At 31.0% G+C, this 18,890-nt stretch overlaps 2 protein-coding genes across 2 annotated transcripts in view; both read left to right on the top strand.

Moving 5' to 3' along the window:
- The first annotated feature begins 4,588 nt into the window (after positions 1-4,588).
- On the top strand, positions 4,589-6,985 carry LOC131845134 (DNA repair protein RAD51 homolog 4-like). The gene is made up of 5 exons (XM_059194172.1): positions 4,589-4,927; positions 5,800-6,007; positions 6,111-6,288; positions 6,390-6,512; positions 6,595-6,985. Exons 1-5 carry the CDS (start codon positions 4,668-4,670, stop codon positions 6,822-6,824), a joined length of 999 nt encoding a protein of 332 aa, XP_059050155.1. The 5' UTR covers positions 4,589-4,667; the 3' UTR covers positions 6,825-6,985.
- A 1,445-nt stretch (positions 6,986-8,430) lies between these two features.
- Positions 8,431-18,890, top strand: part of LOC131845085 (TRPL translocation defect protein 14-like) — a 28,240-nt gene continuing 17,780 nt past the window's right edge. The window contains exons 1-4 of the mRNA XM_059194107.1: positions 8,431-8,577; positions 9,021-9,088; positions 10,011-10,048; positions 10,605-10,642. Of these exons, the coding sequence (XP_059050090.1) occupies positions 8,529-8,577; positions 9,021-9,088; positions 10,011-10,048; positions 10,605-10,642 (193 nt within the window). The 5' untranslated portion in view covers positions 8,431-8,528. The remainder of the gene's footprint in view (positions 8,578-9,020; positions 9,089-10,010; positions 10,049-10,604; positions 10,643-18,890) is intronic.

Raw genomic sequence — 18,890 nt, 5'->3', positions numbered from 1 at the left:
CCGTTAATAAAATTTTTCATAAAGACGCAATAAAATGAAATAGGATCACATTTAATTAAAGTTACATAATATAAAGAAGAATAACATGTATTGAAAAAAAATGCACTTCTTGTTTTTTTCTTGAAACTAGACTTTGAGAAGGATTTTGGACAAAATTTAATAGAAAATCAAATTAAAGGCAAAAGTTAAAACGTGCGGCAACACTGATAGAGCAAGAGCCCACGACTGCCAGACATACGTCATTTTAATAAACGTGAAAGTTCTTGTATGTGTGTCCCCAACACAGGTAAGAACGATCCCCAAATATGAAACCTGGATCGTGGTTCCTTTGGCAGGTACCAGGTAACAAAGGTGTAAAAAAAATCATACCAAATTCGTTATTTTAAGAAACTCCATATTTTCATATATTGTTCGTAGCACTATTATAACTTGCGCTGCTCATTGCCAGACACGTAGTGTGGTTCCAACCCCCGCCGGACCCCCCTAAACTATACTATTTTAGAAATAAACTTACGTCATTTTAATAAAGCTGAAATTTATATATATTATTGAGAGTTCTCTCAAACTGAGTTTCCTAAATTGCCAGACAGTTTTCTTGGTTCCTTATCATACCAGACTCATTGAAACCGTATATTGGGTAACAACGGTGTATACAATTTCATATAAAATTCGTTATTTTAAGATGCTCCATTTTTTCACATATTGCTCGTAACAGTATTATAACTTGCTCTGCTCATTGCCAGACCCTTAGTGTGGTTCCAACCCCCCGCCGGACCCCCAAAACTATACTATTTTGTAAATAAACTTACGTCATTTTAATAAAGCTGAAATTTATATATATTATTGAGAGTTCTCTCAAACTGAGTTTCCTAAATTGCCAGACAGTTTTCTTGGTTCCTTATTCCACCAGAATCATTGAAACCGTATATTGGATAACAACGGTTTCATGTCAAATTCATTATTTTAAGATGCTCCATTTTTTCACATATTGTTCGTAGCATTATTATAACTTGCGCTGCTCATTGCCAGACACGTAGTGTGGTTCCAACCCCCCGCCGGACCCCCCTAAACTATACTATTTTAGAAATAAACTTACGTCATTTTAATAAAGCTGAAATTTATATATATTATTGAGAGTTCTCTCAAACTGAGTTTCCTAAATTGCCAGACAGTTTTCTTGGTTCCTTATCATACCAGACTCATTGAAACCGTATATTGGGTAACAACGGTGTATACAATTTCATATAAAATTCGTTATTTTAAGATGCTCCATTTTTTCACATATTGCTCGTAACAGTATTATAACTTGCTCTGCTCATTGCCAGACCCTTAGTGTGGTTCCAACCCCCGCCGGACCCCCTAAACTATACTATTTTGTAAATAAACTTACGTCATTTTAATAAAGCTGAAATTTATATATATTATTGAGAGTTCTCTCAAACTGAGTTTCCTAAATTGCCAGACAGTTTTCTTGGTTCCTTATTCCACCAGAATCATTGAAACCGTATATTGGATAACAATTTCATGTCAAATTCATTATTTTAAGATGCTCCATTTTTTCACATATTGTTCGTAGCATTATTATAACTTGCGCTGCTCATTGCCAGACACGTAGTGTGGTTCCAACCCCCGCCGGACCCCCTAAACTATACTATTTTAGAAATAAACTTACGTCATTTTAATAAAGCTGAAATTTATATATATTATTGAGAGTTCTCTCAAACTGAGTTTCCTAAATTGCCAGACAGTTTTCTTGGTTCCTTATCATACCAGACTCATTGAAACCGTATATTGGGTAACAACGGTGTATACAATTTCATATCAAATTCGTTATTTTAAGATGCTCCATTTTTTCACATATTGCTCGTAACAGTATTATAACTTGCTCTGCTCATTGCCAGACCCTTAGTGTGGTTCCAACCCCCGCCGGACCCCCCTAAACTACACTATTTTAGAAATAAACTTACGTCATTTTAATAAAGCTGAAATTTATATATATTATTGAGAGTTCTCTCAAACTGAGTTTCCTAAATTGCCAGACAGTTTTCTTGGTTTTTTATCCTACCAGACTCATTGAAACCGTATATTGGGTAACAACGGTGTATACAATTTCATATCAAATTCGTTATTTTAAGATGCTCCATTTTTTCACATATTGCTCGTATCAGTATTATAACTTGCTCTGCTCATTGCCAGACCCTTAGTGTGGTTCCAACCCCCCGCCGGACTCCCCCAAACTATACTATTGTATAAATAAATTTACGTTATTGAAAAAATGGAGCATCTTAAAATAACGAATTTGATATGAAATTGTATACACCGTTGTTACCCAATATACGGTTTCAATGAGTTTGGTAGGATAAGGAACCAAGAAAACTGTCTGGCAATTTAGGAAACTCAGTTTAATAGTTCTCTCAATAATATATATAAGGTTCAGCTTTATTAAAATGACGTAAGTTTATTTATAAAATAGTATAGTTTAGGGGGTCCGGCGGGGGTTGGAACCACACTTAGGGTCTGGCAATGAGCAGAGCAAGTTATAATACTGTTACGAGCAATATGTGATAAAATGGAGCATCTTAAAATAACGAATTTGATATGAAATTGTATACACCGTTGTTACCCAATATACGGTTTCAATGAGTCTGGTAGGATAAGTAACCAAGAAAACTGTCTGGCAATTTAGGAAACTCAGTTTGAGAGAACTCTCAATAATATATATAAATTACAGCTTTATTAAAATAACGTAAATTTATTTATAAAATAGTATAGTTTGGGGGGTCCGGCGGGGGTTGGAACCACAGTAAGGGTCTGGCAACGAGCAGAGCAAGTTATAATACTGTTACGAGCAATATGTGAAAAAATGGAGCATCTTAAAATAACGAATTTGATATGAAATTGTATACACCGTTGTTACCCAATATCCGGTTTCAATGAGTTTGGTAGGATAAGGAACCAAGAAAACTGTCTGGCAATTTAGGAAACTCAGTTTAATAGTTCTCTCAATAATATATATAAAGTTCAGCTTTATTAAAATGACGTAAGTTTATTTATAAAATAGTATAGTTTAGGGGGTCCGGCGGGGGTTGGAACCACACTAAGGGTCTGGCAATGAGCAGAGCAAGTTATAATACTGTTACGAGCAATATGTGATAAAATGGAGCATCTTAAAATAACGAATTTGATATGAAATTGTATACACCGTTGTTACCCAATATACGGTTTCAATGAGTCTGGTATGATAAGGTACCAAGAAAACTGTCTGGCAATTTAGGAAACTCAGTTTGAGAGAACTCTCAATAATATATATAAATTTCAGCTTTATTAAAATGACGTAAGTTTATTTCTAAAATAGTATAGTTTAGGGGGGGCCGGCGGGGGGTTGGAACCACACTACGTGTCTGGCAATGAGCAGCGCAAGTTATAATAATGCTACGAACAATATGTGAAAAAATGGAGCATCTTAAAATAATGAATTTGACATGAAATTGTATACACCGTTGTTATCCAATATACGGTTTCAATGATTCTGGTGGAATAAGGAACCAAGAAAACTGTCTGGCAATTTAGGAAACTCAGTTTGAGAGAACTCTCAATAATATATATAAATTTCAGCTTTATTAAAATGACGTAAGTTTATTTACAAAATAGTATAGTTTAGGGGGGTCCGGCGGGGCGTTGGAACCACACTAAGGGTCTGGCAATGAGCAGGGCAAGTTATAATACTGTTACGAGCAATATGTGAAAAAATGGAGCATCTTAAAATAACGAATTTGATATGAAATTGTATACACCGTTGTTACCCAATATACGGTTTCAATGAGTCTGGTATTATAAGGAACCAAGAAAACTGTCTGGCAATTTAGGAAACTCAGTTTGAGAGAACTCTCAATAATATATATAAATTTCAGCTTTATTAAAATGACGTAAGTTTATTTATAAAATAGTATAGTTTAGGGGGGTCCGGCGGGGGGTTGGAACCACACTAAGGGTCTGGCAATGAGCAGAGCAAGTTATAATACTGTTACGAGCAATATGTGATAAAATGGAGCATCTTAAAATAACGAATTTTATATGAAATTGTATACACCGTTGTTACCCAATATACGGTTTCAATGAGTCTGGTATGATAAGGAACCAAGAAAACTGTCTGGCAATTTAGGAAACTCAGTTTGAGAGAACTCTCAATAATATATATAAATTTCAGCTTTATTAAAATGACGTAAGTTTATTTCTAAAATAGTATAGTTTAGGGGGGTCCGGCGGAGGGTTGGAACCACACTACGTGTCTGGCAATGAGCAGCGCAAGTTATAATAGTGCTACGAACAATATATGAAAATATGGAGTTTCTTAAAATAACGAATTTGGTATGATTTTTTTTACACCTTTGTTACCTGGTACCTGCCAAAGGAACCACGATCCAGGTTTCATATTTGGGGATCGTTCTTACCTGTGTTGGGGACACACATACAAGAACTTTCACGTTTATTAAAATGACGTATGTCTGGCAGTCGTGGGCTCTTGGGCTATGAGTATTTATTGTGAATCTGTGATGGGAATGAAACTTGATCTGTGGCTGTACAATATTAGTGTTCTGTGGGGTGTACCCTCAAAGTTGAATAAAGTTTAAATATTCAAATATTTCGCGTTTCTCCACAATTAGACGATGCAAAACCTAAAATCCATAGAACATGTATATTTAACCGCATATGTGTTTAAAATTCTCACACAGAATAGAATTACCACTATTAAAGATTTCCTTCATGAAGATCCTGAAAAGTTATCGAAACTAACCAAATTAACGTTCGCTCAAGTTTTAGAAGTCAGGAATGATATATTTAAGAAATATTCCGCAGTAGTAATTACAGGAGATAAACTTGTTGAGAAAATACTGAAAAATAAAAAGATACGCACCGGTATAGTGAAGTAAGATGTGATTTAATTTAATTTATACATGTATACTCAAGACATATAAATATTTTTTTTGGAAGCTAGCTGATGTACTAAGAAGTAATAAGAATTAAGTACTTTTATTTTAGAAACAAAACGCAGACAAAGTCGCGTGTGCAGCTAGTGTCTACAAAAATTATAATATTGTAAAGATGTTAAAATAATGGAACTATAGTTGCTCTTGTAATAATTGTATTACTGAAAAAATTCAGTATATGGTGATTTATATATTTTTTTTCATATTCATTTTTGGGAAGAATGTTAGGTGATAATTAAGTAAAGTCTTGTAACCATTTGTTGTAAATAGGTATATCAAATTTAAGGACCATGATTTTCAGTGGTCAGTGTAACATGATACATTGCTAGCTATGGGTTGGAAGTCCAAATAAGAATCAGTTTCCCCCACTCCACCATTCACATTACATTTAGTTAATGATAATGTGTTGAGATCATCATAAATATGCTTCATCACATCTAGGGACATCTATTATAAATATGCATCTGTACCTGTTACTGATTCAATGACTCAAATTAATGTGGATTTATTCCAAATTACACTATTTCTGTTCTCCTGCATTAGCTGTAAATTATGTTATCTGTAATAAATAATAAACTGGTAATAAATTGTGCTAATTTTCTAAGATGTGGTCTAAATGTGTATTAATTTTATATATCTCATTTATTTGGGTATTATCACAAGTTTTAGTACTATTGAAGACTTCAACCATGAAATTTCACCTTTACTATAATTATTATTAATTATAATTATACTTCATTTATGGAATTTCCACATTTAAAATTAATATTTTATTATGACCATACTTAAGTTTTTAATATTATCATTTTAGCTTAGATGAAATACTGGATGGTGGTATTCCTGTGGGTATAACTGAATTATGTGGACTTTCTGAATCAGGAAAAACACAATTATGCTTTCAACTTGCTATTAATTGTGTAATAAATACAGAAAATAATGTTCTCTATATTGACACTAAGGGTGACTTTTCTGCAATGAGAATACAAAAAATTTTAGATACACATGGATACTCTCATAAGGTTTGTATTTTGATGTGATTATTTTGGAAATTATTATTATTTTAAATATTGTATACTATTAATTTTGTAATTATGCCCATTGTAATACAATATTTCATTTCAGGATATGGCATTGATATTATATAAAATAAAAGTAATATGTCTGTGGACTATTGAAGAATTGATAGAATTATTAAAAAAAATAAAAAATAATCAATGTGATATTGAGAATATATCTTTGATAATAATAGATTCATTACCATGTTTGATGTTTCAACACTTGGGTGACTCAAATAAAATAGGTAATCATGTAATGTAAACTATTGATATACATTAAATATATACTCTGTATACTGTTATAAACAACTTATAATGTATAATATAAATACAATTCTTATTACAGGTCTAACATATTTAAATACAATGATAAACTACTGCAGATATATATACAAAGAATTTAATTTATCTATACTTTGTGTTAACATACAAACTCGCTGGATAGATCAAGATGTATCTGTGCTTGAAGGTGAGATATCTATAAGCAACGATTTCTTAAATCTCAAGTCAGCTCAACTCATAATAATCTATTTATGTATTGTCCATTTCAGATGATGAAGAACTGAGTTCACCTTTAAAAGGACCGGGCTATGTTGAGAAGCGCAATCGCTGTCTTGGAAAGTATTGGAGATACATTCCTGGGACAGTAATGATATTAGAGAAGTCTCAAATTTCTACATTACATAATACTAGTCAATTAAGTATAACTGTTATAAAATATGGCAACACAGAATGTGAGCGGCATTGTATATTGCAACTTAGTGAGTTAGGTTTAACTTAATTATTTGTATTATTTATTAAAACAGCTTGTAGTGGTAAAACTTGGTTGCATACATTATATTGTGGCCTAAAAGCTTAAATGTCATGAGTTGCATTTGTGTGGTCCAAATTATACTTTAACTAGAATAAGACTGAAAAATATTAATACTGTACCCACTGTGGTCCAAATAATAAATTTAATAATAATTATCTGTGGCTTTGTAGGTGTGTGTTGCACAGCAGAATTGATAAAACTTAGGACAAATGGTGTACAACTATACACTATTATATTACTCTATAGTGATTTGAATTTCTTGTTAATACATAATTGTGATCTAAGCCCAGATTTTCATGATTTTTTTGGTGTAATTCTTTTCTTTAGACTATCCTTCATTTAAAAAAAAAATACAGTAACTGGGATTTGAATGTGGGCAGTGTTTAAAACCAAAGTATATACCCATACTCACTGTAGGGGATTTTTAGTAATGTGGATTAATAATTCTTTTGTTAGCAATGTACTATATCAAATTGACCTCCACGGGGTACCTTCTGGAAACCATCATGATAAATTACTAATCAATTTGCCACGGTGAGCTAATTAACCATTTTCTACTAATCTACTTCTACTAATCCTCCATTGGTGCCTCGCCAGCGTATACCGTTAGCGCAGATAGGTGCACCATTTCATTACATCCATTAAAAAAACCTATTAAGTACTATAACCGGTACAACATAAGAATATTCAAAAATGTCTTCAAATACCTACATTGTCAATTTTGAGTGTTGCCAAAATGTAATGCAAGAAAGCAAATACTGTAGTCACAGTTTAGCACTTTTTTCTTAACTAAATCAATTAAGAAGCACGCTATCTAAGTTTTGATACCGAAAAATGGTTTGCAGGTTTGATTTATATAATGTACCAGTGTATCGTTCGTCATGTTTCGTTATAGTTTGCAAATGTAGTCATGATAAAAAAATTTAAGACATTTCATTTCGTGTAATTATTGTTAACATCTTAACATATTTTTATTAAAATACATTTCAATAAAATTTATTTTGTCTATTTTTATTTGCATAAATTATATCTCAATTTTATAGTTTCAGATACTTTTAAAACTTTACTGTGAATAATTAAAATTTTTAAATTATTTAATCTGAAATTGTTGCCTGTGAAGTGTTAACTTATTCGTTATTTAAGTATTTTTATATCTTCTAGTACATTAGTTGTTATCTTCATAATATCGGTATAAAACTCCATATTTTAACTTCGCGGCCTTTAAACGGGAATATCCCCTCTCTTATTCCTCACGGATGGCTTATTCCCGGCGCAGCGCGAGACGACAGTTAAATGAACTCTCTAATACTAGAGAGAGTTCTACATACACTACATCTCTATATAAATGCTAATATGTATATTATAATCTAATTAATGTGAATAATACATAATAAACGTACTGGCATTTTCCTGTCGAGAAATTTATCCATTGGCCGTTTTGGCCATTTCCTTTGAATTTTCTGGTAACACTGTATACTATTTATTATCTGTAGCTTCGTTACAAAAATCCAATCCAATCTTTCATTTCAACGCACGGTTACTCCTCGATATGTATTTTGTCATGGCTCTTTTTACCACTTTTGTAAATTCAACATTTTTATGATATTTATATTCTTCGTAAGCTTGGTAGTGTAATTTAACTTTAATCTATCTTTTTGTTTTTTTTTAAAAATGGCAAATCAATCTCAAAAAACTGTTTATAAAATTGTTCTTACGGGAGGTGAGTACTAAATGTTGTCTTGATTTTCTTTTTTTCTTTGAATAATTTATAACATTTTGTCATTTCTATTATTGTGTATTTTGTTAAAATATTATGTATTATTTTTCTACAAAACCGAGTGAATACTTGATTCTAGAGAATAAAAAATAGGCTAGACAAAGCAACACGTGGAGACACACTTAGGTGCACTATCAGCATCAGTTAGAACTTGAATTGACAACGATGCGAACTACATCAACTAATTTGAAATTTATTTGTGATGTGTTGGTGGCAGGTCACAGGAAAAGCGGTAATCTTATTTACTGACCTAAGTTCTGTAATTTATCTGTTTCAGTCATATTTTCTTGTCAACTTGTATTTTTTAGTCAAAGTTGTTATATGTGATTCTGTACACATTGGATAATTTAATAACCCCCATACATTTTTTTTTAATCTAAATCCAGGTCCCTGTGGTGGCAAAACAACTGGACAGTCTCGTCTTAGCACATTCTTTGAGAATTTGGGATGGAAGGTGAGAAATACCAACTCATATTATGTATCTAACTGTATATTTCAAGTATTAGAGCTTATGTACAATTCAAAATAAATAATTGTGTTCATGATATTTTGTGACTGATCTGTGTAATGTTTATCTACTAATACTATACTTAATGTAACTCTTATGAATGCAGTATGAGAAAATATATTTAAGTATACCTTTCACTAGTTTTGATAAATATAATCTAAAGTTACTAAATTTTATTGTTCCCACAAACATTTAATGGCAATTTGAATTGATGTTTTAAATTTAGAATGATTGAAATTAAAGGACAAGAAAGATATGTAGTACTATTGGTCTTTTATAAACATAATTTGCTTTATCTGCAGTTAAATATATCCCTATTTACTTGTTGCATATATTAATGTGTAATATCAGATATAAAATATAGACATACATAAATTTGTTTCTGTTACATTAAATTAGAAACCTATGTTTTATATTATTTAAAACCTAATTGTGTATATATGTAATCAAAATTCAAAGTCTCGGTCATATTGTCATATCTAAAACTAGTAAACAGTAGCATAATTTTTTTTATTGAAAATCTTCTATGGGCCAGTATTGGCAAAATTACTATATATATTGTCAGTGTAAAACATTAGACTTATTTTTTAGTATAGCATATAGAAATATTGCTTACTAAAATGAGGGTAATTTTCTTCATTAGCAATAGATTACTTGTGCTAACAGTGAACAATAATGTAAACATTGAAAGTTGTAATTTAATGTAATTGTCCTTTATTTTCATTGCCGCGAGTATAAGAATATAATTTTCATTTAGATTAAAATACAAACATAGAATTGCTGTAGTAGGATTTGTGGTTTCCTGTGGTTATGGTTTCTCCATTTGGAGATCCAGTAAGACATCGTTCCACATTGTGTTTATTTCCAGGTGTTCCGGGTGCCGGAAACGGCTACCGTGCTCCTAAGGTACGAAGTGAATCTACATTGATTGGGTGCATGTTAAATATTCAGAGTTTTATTTTACATAGAATTGATTTTAATACAAACAGTAACCATGTAGGTAATAGGTACTTCAGTAGTTATTGTATTATACATATTTATAGTAATTTATCCTCCCCATATCTGTCTTTATATTTGCAATTAATTTCCATGTATAGTTAATAAACAATATCTTGCAATAGGTTTAATATACATTTGAATATGTTTATTAACACAGTTATTTTAAATTGTGTATGTATTTATTATTGTAAATACCATTTTATATTTTTTTTTGCTTTAAATTCAATTTGTTGTATAATAAAACCTGATAACTTTTAATGAGCACCCTAAAAAAATAGAATTTGAAATTAGCACCATACAGTTTTGGGTGTTTGTAAGGGTTACCTTTACAGAAACTCATTTATTGTATGTTTGATATATAATTTTAGTGAAGTTACTCAAAATATGAAATTTATTTAATATTGAAATTATTAGCTATTGTTATGGTAGTACAACACTGCAATTCTTGACTTTTCTTTTACAGTGGTGGTGTGAAGTTTGCAGATCTCAGCCCAGATGAAGGTGAGTTTCAATTAACCTTATATATTTCATATCAAATATATAGAATTTGAATCTTTTCTTTATATTACTTTCACCGTTATCTTATTAACAAAACCAATGCCAATATGTCATACTAAGAGTCCTAAATATTTTCTTTATGTAGAAAAACCAAATACCTGTAAAAAATAGATGCTAACTGTATATTGTTAGAAGACAAAAACTATTCTAAATAATAAATAGAACTGAACTTGCATAGGCACAATATTTTCAACATTTTACAAACCGACTTGAACCTTTGAAATTTAAAGTGTTACAATTCTTCTTTCAAGGAGAAAAATAATTTTTATTTCTAATAATTTTGACCCAACTACATCAAAAGTAAATATTCCAAAAATATGGATTTCCTTTTTGGAATTAAAACCCTAATTTTTATTGAGAATACTATTGTTTGTACTCACTGTAAACGATATAGGTTTTTCCAAAGTATAGTACTGTCAACGTCCATTGTTACACGTTGGTAAACAATTACAATTTAGCAGGAACCTGCCTTCTTTGAAATTCTGTTGAACGTATATAATCGGTTAAATTATTTTGATATTTATAATAAGTAAAGCGTTTTTATTATAAGCCTACCTAATGAAAACTTCTAACTGATAGCTATTGTAAACATGTAACAAACACTATAGTCATGGGACATGAAGAATATTATTTGAATCTATTATTAATTAGATTTAGTTGATTATTTTCGCATGTGGTACATTGTGTGAATGAGGTGCATTATTTTAATAACATTAAAAGTATCATTAAACATTAATGCGATGTGCATTCTACTAGACCGTTAAGTTGCTTACCTTTAGATGTTTTCTATCTGATATTTTTATCCCCAATCCGTTGGATATTTTGTTTAGTTATTTATAAATTTTCATACGCTGAAAGTCTGAAGCCAAACTCAATATTATTTTATGAGTTCAATTATTATTTATGATGCAGCATTTATTCGCTATATTTATTGAACGTAATTCCACCGTAGAATTATTGTTTGGTTTATAAAAATAGATTGCAATCTATAAAGAAATATAGAGCACTTGTACATGTGATGTGATATATTGATTTGATAAACCTAAATTTAAGTAGGTGCGTATACTTAATCTGTATGAATATTTAATCTCGTATCATATTAAGTGGCAAAAATACATTCTTATCGTATTATAGGTATGTTACACTGACAATTTGAAATGCATCGTAGGTATTTAAATGTAATTTTATAGAGAGAAAAGACCCTATAATTTCAAACACCACAAATACTAGTCTATTTAATGTGCAGGTCAGATACAATCAATAATTAATTGAAGGTTTTAAATATTGTACATGAAATAAGTTACTTGAAAATGATAACCAAGCTAGAATACTCATGAAACTGAACCATTTCCAACTTTAATTTTAATTTTTCGTTTCTTTGTTCAATTTCTTTAATACTGGCCTTCGACTTGTACTACAACTAACCCTGGAAACATAATAAAAGGTAGGTATAGCGATATAGTATTTTCTCTAAACATTTTAACTATGAAGCTTTGTAAATGTAAAAAAGCGGGTTGGAATTTATAGAAAAAGAAGTTTTTGCTATTATTGTAATTCTTTGCGGGCTGGAATTAACTTTATTTATTTAGATAAAGCCGTGCCCGTATGACGTGGATGACACGTGAGGTAGGTCAACGGTACTGTTTGCTTGCCAAGTAGATTGTTAATGAGGGGTGCGCGTCTATTCTCGGCAATTAGCACAATGCTTCCAGATTTCTGTTTTTATTAAAATGTAGATATTTTCTAATAATAAATTCATTCGTATGATAATTATAACACTTGCAAAAAAAAATAAGTAGATAAAATTTTTTTATACTACCCAAACTGTAAGGTTATCTGAGTGTAGACCCTTTGTTGTGGGTATGTATATATTGTTTATCTTGAAAGTCATGAATAATAACGGAGCACGACTCTAGAATATGGCCTTTTTTGTTCAAATGATGTTTTTCACAAACATATCAGCACATAGTACCTTGTGAAAAAACATGGATACCTATACATATTGATATGAACAATGACTCTATATTGTCCATTGCCAAGTCACTTACCACACTTTGACGTCCAATTTGAATTAGTAGTGCACCCAGATTCTTAATAAAACGAGTTATAATTAAATTGCGTAACGCAGAAAGCGAATTTGTTTTCAGTTAGGTACGTGATTTATTTCGGTTCGTTTGTGCTACTGTAACCCGTCACGCGCTAACATTTATTTTTGTTTGGAAGCAATCCTGGTGAATTACTCGCTCTAAGCTTTAATTGGCGTCACGTGGGTCATTTGTTGTTTTAACATTGTTTTGTAGCACAGAGGGGAGACTTCAATGCCACTGACTAGAATATTTTTTTTGCAATCATTTTCTTGCGTTAATTTTAAATTCGCACCCGCTGTGTCGAATGTAAACACGGACGAAGATCGTTTTGAGCGGAACGTAAAATAGAAGAGATTAAATAACCACTGTAGCGTAACATTTCAAATCCTTTAAGTGCAAGGTCGCTCCGGCAACTCCCTTTGAATAGCAGATTTATCAGTCATCCGCATAATCTTCTTATAAAAATAGAATTAACTGCGTGAATAGAGGTGACGGTAGAACGTTCTTCAAGTTGTGGGGCTTCAGTGTTTACTCGGCAACATGTGTGTATGATTGTGACGTACTGAGTATTACTTGGATCGTTCACGGTCACGTTCACGGTGCTATAGAAATACATTTACAGGTAGCTAGTAGATAGTATAGTATACATTCAAGTGGTACACCAATGAGTTGCAGAAAATATATAAATGGATGCTTCGGCTGGATATATTTTTTGGCCCAGTAAGCTCAATAGACTATGTTACATGGACTTTGAGCAAATTTCTGTTCTGGATTATTATCCTTTCCTTAACCTATCTCATTTGCCATAAGAAATGACATACCTAATCGTGGTATTCCAATTATTCAACTTTTTACTTCAGTTAACAAAAGTATCCGATAGTGTCCAACACAAAACTATTATAAATCTCGGCAAAGAATTTTTCCGTTTTAACTACAATCTTGTCCCAAGCGTGTTCCTTTTATATTATTAGATTTTTTTTTTATGTTTTCTCGTAAAAAATCTTGACCACAAAATATTATATAGTTATTTTGTTAGGTTTTTTTCTTGGCACTACACGAAAAGTAACGACGCGCTTGAAATATCTGCAATCATAGTCTCTTCCTTTTATTAAAGACGCTATAAATTGTTATTGAGAACGCTTGCGATAGATATATTGTGACAATACAGTTTAGTTATATATCTATTTTCCTGTCATTTAATGTAATCAGGTGTTTTAAATTTAAAACGTGATCAGTCTAAAAGTTTAGGTGAGTTTGAGGTACTCTCAATTGAGGTGATTAAATACCTATTTTTTATTTAATTTTTTCAAGCATCACATTTCATTTTTACTCATTTAAACTATAACCAAGATTTTTATTAAATAAAAGGCTCAAAGAATGGCTTCGACCCTCTAAGATAAGAATCTTCACCCTGAATCGGGATATAAGGAAGTCGTGGATATTACGTACTGAACCTTGTCGTTGTTTTCCAATAGGTACTTAGCTACAAACAATGAGACGGAACATTGCAGTAAATTTCCATTATATGGTTATTCAGCTTGTTTGCCAATCCGGTCATATAGAAAAAATTAATTAAGTATATTGAAACTTGTGTAGCATGAAATTTCATACCAAATCGAATTCTGTAATTTGAGTGTCTGATGTGATGGAATGCTTTTTTTTGTTATTTTACAAGACTGGTTGTTATTGACATTTTTACATCCTTGGCACGCAATAAAAATGATGTTTCACCAATCCTTTTATTCCCAAAATATCGTATAAGTATGTCGACTTAATGAATAATCTTAGCGGTAAAATAGTAGGCTAAGAGCTGATCTATAATGATATTTGTGCCCGAGAAGGTTCTAATACTATGTCAAAAACCTAATTCAATTATATATATTTGTATTCCTAACTATGATCTGTGAACTAGATAGCTGGTATGCTTAGAATTATTATTACTAATAAATCTGAGTATTTTCAAGATTCATTGTGGTTATGGCATAAATTATTACAGCGTGGGTCATGCTCACAAATACGGGACCCGTTTTATTTACCTAGTACAGTCGACTTCATAAATGTAGGTAGATTTACTGACAGGGTGGTCAATAATAATTTAGAAGCAAAAATACTATCTTACTAAATTATCAAGTAAACAAGTAACGAATACTTCTTGACCTCAAAAGCAACTTACAAATAAAGGAATGATTCATATTAAATACCTACTAAATACGAAATAGAATGTTTCACTAATTACAACAATATGGTTAAAACTCTAATAATATGTATATAATTTTATTTGTTTGCATTCTGTAAGATAAGTTTACCCACCCTTGGCGTTCGCTTTGTTTTTATGAAGTAAGACATTTAATACATGTCTAAGGTAGTTTCAAACCTTAATCTTTATAGGTTACAAGGCTAAGGACACGTGTCGTTACAGTTATTTTGTTTATCGATATAAAAATTTTACGATTAATTGGAAAAATGGCATTGCATATGGCCTGAAATTGTTTCTCAGAAACTTGTAATCTTAAGTATTTTAATAATAAATAACAGAAAACTGTATTTGATATATTGTTTATTAAATTTGGAAGTCTACATAGAACATCGGATTGTGGAATCATTAATTATTTTTCCAACTGTACTTGATGTCTCCTCTTTTAGGATAAATAATTATTTCAGTCATGGTTATCAATGTTCTGATGTCAACGGATAATTTCCAAGAATTTCAGATGATTACTGGTATACTTAATTTTCAAATTATTAATGTATTTTAAGATTGACAACACGTAGTTTTATAGTACGCGATATCTTCACTAAACTTGAAATGATATTTGGTGATTCTTTTTAAGATAGATTGTATTTATTAAGCCACAATGATATACAGGTCTTAAAATTATCTATGTACTGTAAGCAATTTGTGATTGTATAAGGCTGGGAACTGAACTACGCATGAGGCTTGTACCTCAGTAGACCTTGCTCACATAATCTGTTACAACTCACAACTGTTCTGATACTGACAACTGAATTTATTGAGAAAACAATTTTTTATCACAGATGTTGTCTGTGATAAATAATTGTTGAGCTTAGAATCAAACATAAGCCCATAGAATTATGTACTTTAACAACTAATGTAACAACAGATGATAATTTTAATTTAATTTACACGTTATGACGATGTATGACGCGGTATATCAGGTGGCCGTAAAATCGTGTAAAATTTAAAAGCCATGTATTGCGGCGAATTCATCTGTGGGATTTACAGGAAACAACAGTAGTTTATATCATTTCCCATTCTAAATATGTCATATCATTTCGCTAATGTACATATTAGCGAAATTTCGGTCATTGGTTAAGCTAGAAAAGAAAATACCTATAATAAATATATTTCTTATTTACATGTAATGTATCTAAAGTAGAGTTTGTACAAATTTTTGTGTTGTGTTGAGTTAGTGTGGCATCTGTCGCGCCAATTTGAGCGGTCTAAATGTTTCTGTGTAAGCTGTGTTTCCGATGAAATGAAATAGGAAGCATAACATTTCAGTCCTCAAGAAGCTAAACCATGGGCCACGGGAATAATTTGATATCATTATATTCGTGATGCTTCATATATAAAAGGGTGATGTGTACCATGGTCGTATTATACATATATCACATGACAATATTTATTTAATTGCACAACTATCATTACAGTTCTAGGCCAGTACAATAATGTATCTAATACTATATTATAACACATGTTCAATAATGTAACATATAATGTACAATGTTGTTAAATATAATTGTCGTGATACTAAATGTACAGGGCCGACGGTTACTACTCACTATCAGGTGGACCGTCAGCTTGTTTACTATTCCAGGTACATAAAAGAATATTAGTTGAGACTTAGTTGTAGATACTTTTAGTTTGTTCCTAAATCTTCAGGTTGTCTGTAATACCTTCAGAACAGCTTGTACATTACATGTGACGTCAATCTCAGTTTACATTTCAGATTCGTGTGTGGGTGTTATATTGTTTGCATCTGCTTTGTATATCTTATCTCGATCTCGTAAGAAAATACTGGTTGTTATAGTACACTAAGTAATTTATGTTGTTATCATTTCAAAGTATGCAATCATAATTGTTTTAACATTGTAATTTTCCCTAAGTGTAAATTATAGGGCTTGTTAAATCGTCCGTTGATAAAGAATAAATATTTCTTTATAAATACTTGTAGACTGTCCAAAGAATGTAATACCTTTTTGACCAATCTCCGCCTAGAATAAAGTTGCGTATACTCCATATGGTTAATGTTTCTAATAGTTTCAATGTATTCCCACATGTATACTTACAAAATTGTTGTTCCCTTTTTACATTACAAGACATTCTTATATGTCCACAGGTGATGGTTACGATATTTAATTCCATCAGGGTTGATAAGTAGTTTGCCATTCCAAGTTATATCATTAAATATCTCGTCATCTCCAGTCATAACAAAGAGCTACAACACTTGTGACCTTCTAGTAGTATAATAATTATGGAAGCCTAGTAACCGTAGTGGGTTTCTCTTTTATATAAAAACTATGTACACAAATAATATAATAGAGCTGTTATATTGTTACTATTTATTACGAAATTTATTTTCTTATAATGACCTCGCACCAAATTCTTTTTATATTAAAATGTTTTCATGTCCTACTAGAGGCGGCATGGTGTATTTTGATCACTCAATCGTATCGACCCCATATTAAGTTCTTTGTTAGATATTATTAATTTAATTCACATTTATGTGGGTGGACCCAAGTGATAATATAAAACGGCTATAAATCGAGCTTAAATCTTTGTACATTAAAGTCAGTTAGAATTTTTACTTTCTTACAATAAAATGAAAGAAAAAGGAGCATAACAAATCTTGAGTTCTCGTCATGTACCTTCGAAATTCTGTCATAGTTATTTCCGAGTTTATAATATCTGTAATATTATAATTTTTAGAAAAACGGCCTTTTTCGTTATAATGTACATTGGATTACAAGCATTTGTATTTTGTATATAGATCAATGATTTATGTTTTCACGCGAGTAACTGTGTATTTCGTTCCTGTTTTTTGAAGGATATTTTAGAAAATCTTTGCTTACTCCTTGGTAATAGACGTAAGAAATATGACCATTCGAATAATAAACACCTCGTTTTTTTTTACTATATGTGACAATATATTGTAATATACGTATAAATTGTCGCTCGATTAAAGAATTCTATTCTGATAAAGCATACAACAGTTTTTAATTATAACTGATATTTTAGTTAAATATTTACATGATACTGGCTAATCTTTTTTTTCTATACTTGCCTAAAATGTAGTGGAATCGCCAAATGTTACAGGCGATTTGTGCAACGCGGATTGTAAGCGTTGCATTGCTACAGCTGTCGCCCAGGCGTGGGAAGGCTACGGTGGTGAGTCGCCAGTGTTGGACAGAGACAGCCAGTTGTCAGTACAGCGCACAGTGGGAACTCGCCTAAGAAAGCCATCTCATAAATACTTTTTCTAAAACTCCGTGGATATGCTTGTATAATACCTCAAATTGTAGCCAAAGAGTTACTCTATCATTATAAATATGATTCAAATCTCTGACTATTCATACTTCATAGAATAAAGCCTCTAAAGTCAAGGAATGAAAAAAATGCAAAAATAATTTTGTAACTTAAATTTGTTTGGTATAAGTTTATAGTAACAAAATAATATCAAGTCATATAGTGTGATACCATTTTAGAATGCTTAGAATGTGTACTTTACTATAAAATAAAAATATATTTAGTTTAGTTGAATATTATTTAACTAAAAATCCATATATCGTTATATGTACTATTTTCTTTTCTCAGACTTTCACTTGGAGATTTGACAGTTGCCGAAGCTTGCCGAAGTTCTAAATTTGGTTTTATTTATTAGGAAATATAATGTAATTTGATGGCATAACATTTTTTTTTGCAGTTTCACTGCGTAAAATATTTAAATCGAGTATAATATCATGGTGAGATTTGTTTTTTCTGAGTACGTATATTAAGATTTTTTTCTTTATTTGAGAATCTCTGTCTGAATATTCAAAAAAATACTTTTTGCTCAATTATTACTATATATTTTATCTTTTGC

This window comes from Achroia grisella, unplaced genomic scaffold (assembly GCF_030625045.1).
Source record: "Achroia grisella isolate CSIRO2021 unplaced genomic scaffold, CSIRO_AGI_Agris_v1 utg452, whole genome shotgun sequence".
NCBI lineage: Eukaryota > Metazoa > Arthropoda > Insecta > Lepidoptera > Pyralidae > Achroia > Achroia grisella.
This window is presented reverse-complemented; position numbering and strand designations above follow the sequence as displayed.